Here is a 13,117-nt window from a genome sequence, read left to right as displayed (position 1 = left end):
TATTATGATCAGGTAACGTATTTGAAGAAGAAACCTTTCTCACCAATGTTGTTGTTGTAGGGTTTAATGCCATGTTGTTGTTGTTGTTGTTGTTGTTGTTGTAGGGTTTAATGCTATGTTTCAGCACAAGATAGGCTATACATGGTGGCCAGTATAACTTGTGCATGAAGAACCTAGAAAACCTCAGGAATAACTGCTGACCCACTTGAAGTTACTGGCAAGCTTTCTCACATACCCACATTAACCAAGCCTGAGACTCGAACCCATACAGAGGTGAGATGGCATTGATCTGGAATGGTGAGCACTTTAGACCACTTGGCCACTCTGGGCCCTGCTTTCTTACCGAAACTGCTGGCAAAATGTTTGATCATTCAGAAGACTCCATGGTAGGAGAAAACCTGTCTGTACATTTGTGTGTGTGTGTCTGTGTCTGTGAATGGATACTGGAACAAAGTAAAATTAAACTAGGTTCGTTACTAAATTAAGTCATTGCTCAGAGTTTTCATGTGGGTAATAGAGTCAAATGTTTTCTAAAACAAAGACTGGCATGTTTAAATATCATTTTCAATAATGGAAACAGTAAACTTAACTGGAATTGAAGGAATACACAAAAGTGAACTTGAGTTATGAACAGCAGGCACAACATTTTACTGCTGACATGACTCCATGGTAGGAGAAACCCAATCATCTATTTGTCTATGTGTGTACATGGATACAGGAAAAAACAAATGTGAACCTCATTAACTCTCATTTTATTGAATGCTCAGTTTTCATGGTTGGCAGTAGAATGAAAATTTCTCAAACACAAACAAGCCAATATTGCATATCATTTACCAAATGTAAATAGTGAACAAAATATACATGAATAATACAGAAGTTAATTCAGGTTTACTGCAAAGTGATTCAGTGCTTAATTTCATGTGAAGGATCATTTTTAATCTAAAATACAAACATTCTCATCTTTAAATATAATTTGCAATAATGGAATTGCCATTATAGTCTTAAAAAAACTAGATCTGTCAGTAAGCAAGTGCTTATGGAATATCCCTGCATGACAGACGGACAGACACAATTTGTAATTAAACTCCAAAAGTAGTAATCTAACAAAGCAGAATTGAATATGAAACAAATGACACTGAGTTCATGAATAACAGTTCAGGAGACTAACTTAAGAAGAGCTGGATAAAAGACCCAATTACAAGACTCTTGAAGCATGGCCACTGTACCTGAAATACTGAAGATAAGACATACACCATTTTTATTTAGGACCAACTAAGAAGTCTTCTGGTGAAAATCTGATGTCAATATGACTTTTTATTGAAGAGTTATGATAATATTTTCAAGAATGTTGCATACTATAAGTCAGATGGTCATATAGGACCAACTTGACATCAACTTAAGTTGTTTTCAATATAATGATCCCTCCAGAAGCAAAAACAATATTTTCAAGATGACCATATTGCATTTTAGACTGGCATTATTTTCAGATCGTCTAGACATCATAAGATGTTTTCTGGTGAAAACGCGATGTCAACATAACTTATTCTTCTCGAAAAATGAAATGATTTTCAAGATGGCTGCTATGGTAGCCATATTGACTGTCAAATCAGCACCGTTTTAATTTAGGGCCAACTAAAACATTAAAAGAGGTATATTAGTAAAAAATCAGTCATATCTGATGTATGATCTTGGTGATTTTCAACTAGACATCGTAGGAAGTCTTCTGGTGAAAACTCCATGTTCAATTTCTGTTTAGAAGAAGCAGCTAAAGCATAATTTTCAAGATCTCTTTCATGAAGGTCACAGGGATGTCATATCACCATTTTCAATTATGACCAAGCAAACAAAACAATAAATCTTTTCGTGAAACCTCGATGTGGATATGAACATCCATTCAGTAGAAGTAGTAATCACAAATTTTCAAGGTGGACATTGTGGTGGCCATATTGTATGTTTCATTTAGGACCAAGTATATCCTGAAATAAATGTTTGTGTAAAGTTTCAATGCATTCTTCCAAATAGTTTAGTGCCATTTATAAACTTGTGCTAATGGACAGATGATGGACAATGAACAACATGCTGTCTTTTAAGGGGCCATCCATTTAGTACATACACAAAAATCTGGCAAAGCTTGAGCCCTTCCCCTGTACACACTCATACTTTTTTACAACACCCCCACCTGCATACGTATGCTTGATGCCCCCCCTCAATTCTATAGAACATCCTGTATTTAATCCATGTAGAAACGATCAAGGATTAGTAATATTAACATGTTTAGTAAAACAGATAGTCCACCAACCCTGAATGTCTGGCTGCATCAAAGAAATAAGCTTTGTACCTTTGAAAAGTTTGTCTAATGTCCACTCAGAGTCAAACGCCAACTGAACCCAGTCAAACAGGTTATATATTAGACAAATTATTATTGTTTCACCCCACCCCACCCATTTCCTATGCGTACATACATTATCAGTAGACCCCCCCATATGCAAGCGTTTGCATTTGGGTTACCCCTCCTCCATGCATATGTACTAAATGGCCAGGACTAAGCTCTTCTAGTCTATGACCAGCAGAGCTAATAAAAATGGATATATTTCTGAAAATGCTGATGAGAGAGACTTTTTTTATTGGACACAATGTCATGTTATAATACCATACTAATTTTCATGAAGACAGCAGACCATATGAATTCTCTCTCTCTCTCTCTGAGACAGTAATTAAATGCAGAAAATAAAAATGCATCTATATCATGAAAATATCTTAAATTGGTTTTTATACATAACAAATTTAAAACCAGACCATTAAATAATGTTTTTGTATTCCAATTACAGAGTATTTTACTTATTACCTGGCAAAATCTTTTGCTATTTGAGGGAAAACTCTGCTTTTAACTGGAATGCTTTATAATACAAGTGCAATACAAAAGTATAAAAACAAAAATCTGAAGCTAGGTCCATGCACAAACTTAACCAAGATGTTTACAAATCAACATATTTATACCATTTTACTGTGGAGTGTCTTAAAGAAAAAAGAATAAAAAAAGGAGAAATCAAATACATCGAAGGCATTGGAGAGAATATCTGTGCTACTTTTCATAACATGTATTTTAGCAAATATCAACTTTGGATAACAGATAAATATGTATCTTCATCATTTTCATAAACAACTTCTTTAAATAAATGAAAGTAGACTCATTACTTAGTAAGGAGATAAAATCAGGGCTTTGTAACATTGTAACATTTCTAACATTTCTAACATCAGGGCTTGGCAACATTGTAACATTTGTAAAATTCTAATGTCAGGGCTTTGTAACATTGTAACATTTCTAATATCAGGGCTTTGTAACATTGTAACAAATCCTGCAATTGTATGCAGCTATTTGACTACTGATGCCATTTCAATTCTAATTTCATTTTAGCATCATTTAAACATGTTACAATTAGCAACTACAGTACTACCCATTCATCTCTACATACTCTGGAACAAGGTAATATTGAAAACATAAATGGACACTGAGATAAGTGGTGGGGGTGGTGGCTGAAAGATAATAAAATTTCACATACAAGTGAAATTTGTATGAGGTCACCAGTTGTCAGTATGCAGTATTTACATGGGGAGAAAATAAACAATGGAAATTTTGATTAAATGGAGACAAAATTAGTGTGAAATACACTTATATATTGACAACCTGCATTTGTGTAGCACAGTCCATAATGTTTTAAGCACTATACAAGTATATGGAAATATAAGAAAATCAAGCATAGGTTACATGTTAGAAAATTCATGTATCAGTCACATTCCATTAGAAAACACACAAAAATGGTAGCCATTCTTTTGATCTACATCCCATTGTCAACAAACACGTGTCAATAAATAATTCACTATGATATTCATTGTTACTACTTGCACATGGCTGGATAGTTATTGTTTATATGCTACATAGCCTAGATTTTGGTCTGCATAAGACAACTATCATCTTGCTGAGGCTACAAAGGGGATGAGGCTATTCATGGGGAAATGAAAACATGTCAACAAGTGAAAATTTTCACAAACATCTTTGTGAGATGTCCCACCTTTAATTAATCTGACTACCAGATATCTAGTTTCAAAAGATTGGATTTAATATGTGATTTTATCCTGCCATTGGTAGCAATCATAAGCAAACAGTTATTTTTTCCTGCAAAAAGGAAATGTTCATGGCACAATAAACGTGTTCCAATCGCTTTGGAAAATACAACAATTGATCCAATTCCAGTGCATTTATTCTAGTTTGGTGCTGACTTCCGTTGAGGATGGGTATATTTGTTTTATTCAAGATTGTATCCAGCTTGCTTGAAGAAAGATTCATGTGCTATTGAAGTTGCCACGAAAGGCCAACTATGAAGGACCAAAACAAATGCCCGTTTGTCATTGTAGGGGTAACATCAAATAATTGTAGACATTAGTGATGCCATTGTAACTGGGTAGGAATGTACAGCAAATTAAATATACAATATGTGAATCCACAGTAACATTTACAACATACTAAACTGTCTGAAATTTTTTATACACCATCAAACCATAAAAACTGTATTTATTTCTTTCCAATAATTTATGGTATAAAGAAATGTTTTTCAAAATAAAAATGTTGCAAATAATGGTGATTCTATATTCATTTAATTATTTCTACACTTGAAAGAATAATAAATAAAATGTGAATAAAAAAATCTGAGACCTTTACAGTAGGTGAAACATTTTTAAAAAATGTACAGTAGAATCTCATTTATCCATTGCTTGTTAATCCAGATAACTTATTTATTAAACTACATGTATGTCTCAAGAATTGCAAATTATGCAAAACTTAACCCCAAATGTTTCATCTGAGTTCAATTTATCCATTTTTTATGACTGGATAGACAATAATTTACTGTAGACTCAACTAATGAATGGTTCAATGAACGGAACAATTCTGTATGACAAGCAAGCACATAAATGTGCCGACTCTACTGTGTAGCAAGTATATGTGTACAAAATAAAATGACAGCACAAGTTTAAATCCATCTCCATTTGCAAAGGACATTTTTCAAAATTTCTGCTCTACTTTTATCATAGATTTTGTCTACCTAAAGTACAATTCTTCCTTTATTCCACCACCAAACAGGATTTTTCCTCCAATTAACAATCTTTTCTTAAATCTTTTTTTTCCATATAATTCAGTACATGCTTTTTGATTTAGAAAATTTAGGCTAAATAGATGACACAATGCTAACTGGTACCCACTGGCAAAAGTATTTTAATTTACAATTTTACCATCCCAGTGTAAAACGCAAAAACTGATTAGTGATGTCCCATAATAGCAATTGGCTGAAAATTACATTGTAAATTTTGTAACATGCTGACAGCATAGCAGTTGTCCCCATTAACAATTTTGGGCATATTTTTAAGTTTTGTATAACAACTTCTGAATACATTTATTTTCACAAGAATACATTTTCTGGGGGTTTGCAAGTCATAACATTTTGCTTCTGAATTTAAATAAGTATATTGTGGAAGGAGTCCTACTGTTTCTATATCTTGATAATTATTCATCTAGTCTTGAAATTTGCGATTTACATCACAAAATCTCTAAAAACTGACACACACACCACTCAAAATCTATGAAAATTTACATCTCACACACAAAATCAACAAAAACTGAACCCCCCCCCACAAAGTGCATGAAAACTGACATCTCTCACAGAAAATCCATGAAAATTGCCATGCCCATACAAAATCCATGAAAATTGACATCCTTCAATAAAATACATGAAAATTTACACCCACATATAAAATCCATGAAAAATGACATCCCTCACACAAAATCCATGAAAACTGACATCCTCCAAATCCATGAAAATTGACATTTCCCAACAAAATCCATGAAAATGGATGTCCCCTCACAAAATCCATGAAAATGGACATCCTGCACACAAAATCCAGTAAATGATAAAATGTACCACTTGGAGAAGTAAATACAGGGTTCATCAAAGTGTTTAGTCCAGTTAATCTAACCTATCCAAATATTACTGGATATGAGCGGAGTCATATTAATGAAGATCAGTTTCAGTAGATTCAGTGGGATATCAATTCCATGGATGTTGTTGTTGTTACAAATCACAAATTTCAAGATCCAATGAATTATTACCCATTTTAACCACAAAATTACAGACCTAATGAATTATCACCCACTAATGGAAATCACAAATTTTGAGACCCAATGTACTATCATTCACTGAAGTAAACAACAACAAAAATAAAGAGACCTAATGAATCATCACCCAACAATGGAAACCACAAATTACGAAACCTAATGAATCATCACCCATCAATGAAAACCACAAATTTAGAGACTCAGTGAATTATCACCATCAGTGGAAACAACAAAATTACAGACTTAATGAATTATCACTCATCAATAGAAACCACATATTTAGAGACCCAATGTATTATCATCCATCCAAGGAAACATAACAATTTTAGAGAACTAATGAATTATCACCCATCAGTGGAAACTACAAAATAAAGAGACCCAATAAATCATGACCTATCAATATAGTTAGAATCCTAATGAATTATGATCCACCAATGGAAACTAAATCACTCCAATCCATGAAAATAAGTTCCAACTAAACTCTCCTTTTTTAAATAGCAAAAACTTAAAAAATAATATCCACAAAAATAAATTATGGCACATGTAAAATCCAATGCATTGTTTCACATGCAAGTTCATGCTGTGCTTATCCAAGCTGGATTGAAACAACTTTAACTGATGATGATAAACTCAACTGTCAGTTAAACTTTACCATGTGGCCCATTCCACTGGACTTCTGGCTGATACCACCATTCAATAGATACAAGTTGTTGGTACATTAAGACTGCCATTCTGAAAGTGTTTGCTTCAGCTTTGAGACCTTGGTGATTGATAAATACAAAACCAAACAGTCTTAACTTCAAGATTTCTGATTCAATTTTAAAAAAAAAAAGTAAATTAATTATACTGAGGTCATTCACAAAACAAAAATGTTTTTATAAAAACTGCAATGATAATGTGAATGCAGACCCAACTTCAATTCGGTGATAGGTAAAATGTTTGAAGCACCTTATCAATAATTATGAACACAGAGCTGATGGTCATAAGCCAATGATCATATCACTGTTTATATTAAATGTTGCTTTTGTAATTCTTTATCTTTACATATTAAAAATTTAATTTCTACTTGGCACCTCACAACCAGTATTGTGCTGAATTGCCATTAAACCCTATACAAACAAACAAACATACATACATACGCGTGCGCACACACACACACACACACACACACACATACATACATAATTTTGGTTCTGGAAAGGTCTGCTAATTAATATCACAGGTGCTGGAATTTGCAACCTACTTTTTTAGATAAATAATAACATCACTTTAAATACACCATAAAAAGTAACAAATTTATTTTATATTTGTAGTTCAGTCCAAAAGTCATACCAAAGTGCTTTATACACCGTTAATTAACTTCACTCAACTTACTAGGTCACAATAATACATGAAGCACATGCATACAGATTTCCAAACCTAAAACATAGCATGCATGCTGTTACATTTATTGCCTCAGCAATGATATCATCTATGGACCATATATCCAGCAAGTCCTTGAGATTGAGCTCCAGGACTGAGGCACCAATAATATTTTGCCAATACTGAAAACAAAAATATATACCGACATAAAATTTTATACCCATAACATTTGTATGTATTTCAACTCGTGAAAAGATAATACCATCATTCACAACAATTAGTAAATATGGCTGCTTAGCACCATATATACCTCCTTATAAACAAAGGCCAACTGCAAGTAACATACACCCTGATATGATGTTACATACTGGCAGATTAGGGTCTATGTTGCTTGTTCTACTGATGAGTCCAAGCAAACTACACAGACCTATAGTAAATATCATACAGGTCACGTAGGCATTCAGAACCGAAAATTTCCATAATGAGTACTGTTTTGCAAATTCTGATTACACATGCATTTTAATAGCAATTATTCACTCTATTTGGATCCTCATAAATCCATATTCATTTAGAAGGTCATTTGTTTTACAAGCCCCGAGAAACACAGATGGCAAAATCAACGTTAAATTATACTGCCACATTTGGACAGGGTCAAGATAAAGATGTGATCCGGTACAAACTAGACTGAATGGCTTGCGCTTTGATGGGAGAACAAAAGCAGTGCAAGTTGAAAACAAATTCGTATAACACTGCTATTTGTTATGACAGACTCAGTGTACTCTTTTCTTGATCCAGTTTAGTACCTAGCTACCGGGGCCCCAAGTGGCCAAGTGGTCTAAAGCGCTCACCGTCATGGATCACTGTCATCTCACCTCTGTCTGTGTGAGTTCAAGTCTCGGATTCGGCTAATGTGGTTGTGTGAGAAAGCTTGCCAGTAGCTTCTCGTGGGTAGGTGGTTCTTTCTGGGGGTTTCCTGGGTTCTTCCTCCACCATTTATACTGGCCGCCATGTATAGCCTATCTTGTGCTGAAAAATGGCGTTAAACCCTACAACAACAACCTAGCTACCACTGTAAAAGTCCATAGCGATCAATAATTTTTCATCTGAAGTTGTATGAAGACATTTAAAGTGCAGAACATTCAACAATAAAGACTGAATCGACTTTGGTTAAACAATTTTAGTATTAAATTTTAGAACAACAATTATACTTAATTTAATTTGAAGAAATGCACCTATGTGACCATGTACTTAATTTAATTTGAAGAACATGACCATGATGACATTCACTATAGATCTGCTGGTGCATTATGCGATGGCAGAAATGAATCTAAGAAGCTGGACTCAATTTATAAGTGAGTACATACTGTAACTCTGCACAAACAACTGTTTTTATCAACAACAGGACCCATGAAACAACATGTCCACACATAATAGCAACAAATATTACTTAGTTTGTATAATGAATTGGTTACAACAGAATTTTGAATATTTTATACAACAAATGCTGGAGGAACATGAATACAAGGATTACAAGATTAAAGCAGTCTGCCACATACTTAACATCATAAACTCTGGTACATGGCTGTTCCATTTTAACACAACGGTACCCAGAGCAGGCACTTATTAAAAATTACATGCCAGGGTACTCAGAGTGATACAAATTCTAAACTGCATCTATGGGTAACTTCTCCACATGAAATGTAGGTTCCATAGGTCACAAGTATGTTTTACAAGAACATACCTCAGCAATAGTAAAACTATTTTCCAGAGTTTTTTAAAAATATAATGCTGACTGGTTCACATTAAAAAAATAAAAATACACTGAATGGTTCACCCTCTCTTAAATGTCTTTCCAATATTTGAATCTCTCCCAGAGTTCTTTCCAACACACTAAATGACCAACCACCTCAGAGTATTTTTCAAGTATCTTAATAACTGTAAATTTAAATGTGCCTCAACTGCATTGTATTCTATTCAAAATGCAGTGTGTTGAGTTTTTTAATACCTCTTTGTGAAAATTACAGGTATTAAAACTATTTTGCACATAAATACCTGTAAATAGGATAAAACTGATTAATTATATACATCCACAAAACGTATTCTTGCTATCAACAAGGATCACAGAATGCCTGGGACTTAATGAATTACGTCCACAAAACCTGTTCTGAATATCAACAAGGAACACAGGCTGCCAGGGTACAACAAATTCAACATCCGCATAACATATACTTACTATCTCAAAGAACAAGAACTGTGAATTATGTGACATGATGTTAAATGAACATTTGCTGAAAAGGCAATGCAAATTGAGATTCTTACATGATCAAGCTGGTTTTCAATAGTGACATGTGCAATAAAGTGACAGATCAAGCTGGTTTTAGCAATGTGTGCAATAATGTGACAGATCAAGCTGGTTTTAGTGATGTATGCAACAATATGACAGATCAAGCTGGTTTTAGTGATGTATGCAACAAAGTGACAGATCAAGCTGGCTTTGGTGATGTGTGCAATAATGTGACAGATCAAGCTGGCTTTGGTGATGTGTGCAATAATGTGATGACAAAGCTGGTTTTCAAATGTGATGTGTACAATAATGCAATGGTTTAAACTTGTTTTAGTTAGTGATCTGTGCAATGTGACAGATGAATCTGGTTTTAGTGATGTGTGCAATAATGAGACAGATCAAGCTGGGTTTAGCGATGTGTGCAACAATGCAACAGACTAAACTGGTTTTAGTGATGTGTGCAATAATGTGACAGATCAAGCTGGTTTTAGTGATGTATGCAATAATGTGACAGATCAAGCTGGTTTTAGTGATGTATGCAACAATGTGACAGATCAAGCTGGTTTTAGTGATGTATGCAACAAAGTGACAGATAAAGCTGGCTTTGGTGATGTGTACAATAATGCAATGGTTTAAACTTGTTTTAGTTAGTGATCTGTGCAATGTGACAGATGGATCTGGTTTTAGTGATGTGTGCAATAATGAGACAGATCAAGCTGGGTTTAGCGATGTGTGCAATAATGCAACAGACTAAACTGGTTTTAGTGATGTGTGCAATAATGTGACAGATCAAGCTGGTTTTAGTGATGTGTGCAATAATGTGACAGATCAAGCTGGTTTTAGTGATGTATGCAATAATGTGACAGATCAAGCTGATTTTAGTTAGTGATGTGTGCAATAATGCTACAGTGGTGTTTAAAATCAAAAAAATTTCTTTGAGTAAGGTTCTGTTTGTGTGTAAATGTACATATGTATATACAGTAACTGATCATGTAGAAATAATGGTAAAATATGCCTTGCTAGGTGTGTAAACACAGGGACTAAAACTCTTCACTTGTACTTGAGGAAAATGTCTGAACACAGCAGATGTAGGAATAATGTTCATACATCACTTGTTATGTGTATTAAAACTTGGAACTCCAACCCTTCCCTTGTACTCTGGCAACTGTTTGAAAACGTATGTAGTAATAATGATCACATATGACTTGCTGTGTGTGCAAACACTTTGACCTTTTGCTTGTACTCTGGCAAATGTTTGAACACAGCACTCATCATTTTGGAAAAATTATTATACATGGCTTGCCTCATGTGGAATCTCAAACCCTTCTCTTGTGTTCTGAAAACATTTGAACATAGTGCTGTTCATGTAGGAATAGTAAACATGACTTGGTATGCGGTTCAAACCATAGGATTCAAATCCTTTCTTGTATTCTGACAAATATTGGCACACAGCAAAATATGCATCATTTTAGTGTTAAAAACTGCTCAGATAAATAATCTGATGGCATTCTTTTGTAAGCCTCTAAAAGAATTAGTGTTTTCCATGAAAATATGCACAAGCTTTGGATCAAACATTGTGTTGCATGCAATAATCTGACAGGTACATGCAAATACAAACATACAAGTCCAATGCACTCTGGGAGAGATTAGTTTCCTTCTGATATATGTAGACTGCTTCACAACTCTCCTATTTATCTTGACTGGTTTCATCTATCTAAGTCTTGCATTCTCTGACTGATTCATATTTTCAACACATGAAACATCCTCATCTCTAACTGATACGAGCAGAATAACGTTTACTCTCTTAAACATAATCAGCTGTAATCACAGTGATACTTCATAAATTGGTAAGCTTTTAGTTGACAAAAATCTGCCTAGATCTGTGAAGAATAGATCCTACTAAAAGGACAAGTGTCAACATTAACACTCAAAGAAATTTTAACAATTAATAAAACACCTGCATTTTTAATTCTAATGTTTTACCTGCAAATTTATACTGAAACAACCAAAGAAAAAATAATGCATTTTCATAGTGTCTAATGACTGCTTATACTGCTATCAATGATAACATGGTACTGAGTCACTGTAATATTATGAGCTAATAAAACCATGGACATGAAGGCAGTTCAAGTGGCCACTATTTACAACCAACATTTTCTTTTCTGCATGCAATGGAAATGGTAGAGGATGTTTCAACTGATGTTCTATAGTCTTGATTGATTGCTGCCTTATTAAAATGTTACCCCATTTCTATTTTAATAAATGCTAAGAAGTTTATGATTTCCAAATATTATCCAATTGCCATTTTGATAAATACTTAGTGGTTTATATCACATTCTTTCCATATGTTATCCCATTGCTATTTTGATAAATGCTAAGTGGATGATATGACATGCTTTCCAAATGTTATCCCATTGTCATTTTGATCAATGCTAAGAGGTTTATATCATATGCTTTTTCAAATGTAATTCCATTGCTATTATAAGTGCCAAGCAGTTTATACCACATGCTTTCTAAATTTAAATCAATTGCTATATGGATAATGCTAAATGATTGATATCATGTTTTGCAAATGTTATCCCATTGCTATTTTGATAAATGCTAAGCAGTTTATATCACATTTTCTTAACATTATCCCACTGCTATTTTGATAATGCTAAGTGGTTTATATCACTTGCTTTTCAAATGTTATCCCATTGCTATTTTGATATTGCTAAGTGGTTTATATCACTTGCTTTTCAAGTGTTATCTCATTGCTATTTTGATAAACAGTTTATATCACATGCTTTCCAGTTTCTTCTTGATACACATATCAATAATCTCCAGACTGTCCCTGTCTAACTCCTTGATCAGAATCAACACAGCTTGTAGAATATGTGCATTCTGGAAAATAAAATAGAGCTTCTTGTACAAAGATGCAGTTTTAAACCATAGCATACCATATATACTCGGGGCCCCGAGTGGCCGAGTGGTCTAAAGTGCTCACCGTTCCAGATCACTGCCATCTCACCTCTGTCTGTGTGGGTTCGAGTCCAAAGCTCGGCTAGCGTGGGCACGTGGGAAAGCCTGCCAGTAGCTTCTTGTGGGTTGGTGGTTCTTCCCTGGGTTTTCCAGGGTTCTTCCTTCACCAGTTATACTGGCTGCCATGTATAGCCTGTCTTGTGCTGAAAAATGGTGTTAAACCCTAGAACAACAACAACAACCATATATACTCACTTATAAGCCAAGTTCAGCTACAAATAACATTGTTTTGGCTTTTGCTTTTGTAGGATTTATTGACATTTTTTCAGCAAATGTAGGCTATA

At 34.2% G+C, this 13,117-nt stretch overlaps 1 protein-coding gene across 1 annotated transcript in view; it reads right to left on the bottom strand.

Moving 5' to 3' along the window:
- Positions 1-736: 736 nt before the first annotated feature.
- Positions 737-13,117, bottom strand: part of LOC149791441 (cilia- and flagella-associated protein 410-like) — a 32,829-nt gene continuing 20,448 nt past the window's right edge. The window contains exon 6 of the mRNA XM_089969974.1: positions 737-12,695. Within this exon, the coding sequence (XP_089826100.1) occupies positions 12,591-12,695 (105 nt within the window). The 3' untranslated portion in view covers positions 737-12,590. The remainder of the gene's footprint in view (positions 12,696-13,117) is intronic.

Source organism: Sinohyriopsis cumingii, chromosome 9, assembly GCF_028554795.1.
Source record: "Sinohyriopsis cumingii isolate HCF-2022 chromosome 9, ASM2855479v2, whole genome shotgun sequence".
Lineage (NCBI taxonomy): Eukaryota > Metazoa > Mollusca > Bivalvia > Unionida > Unionidae > Sinohyriopsis > Sinohyriopsis cumingii.
The sequence above is the reverse complement of the archived record's forward strand: the minus strand, read 5'-3'. Positions and strand labels throughout refer to the sequence as shown.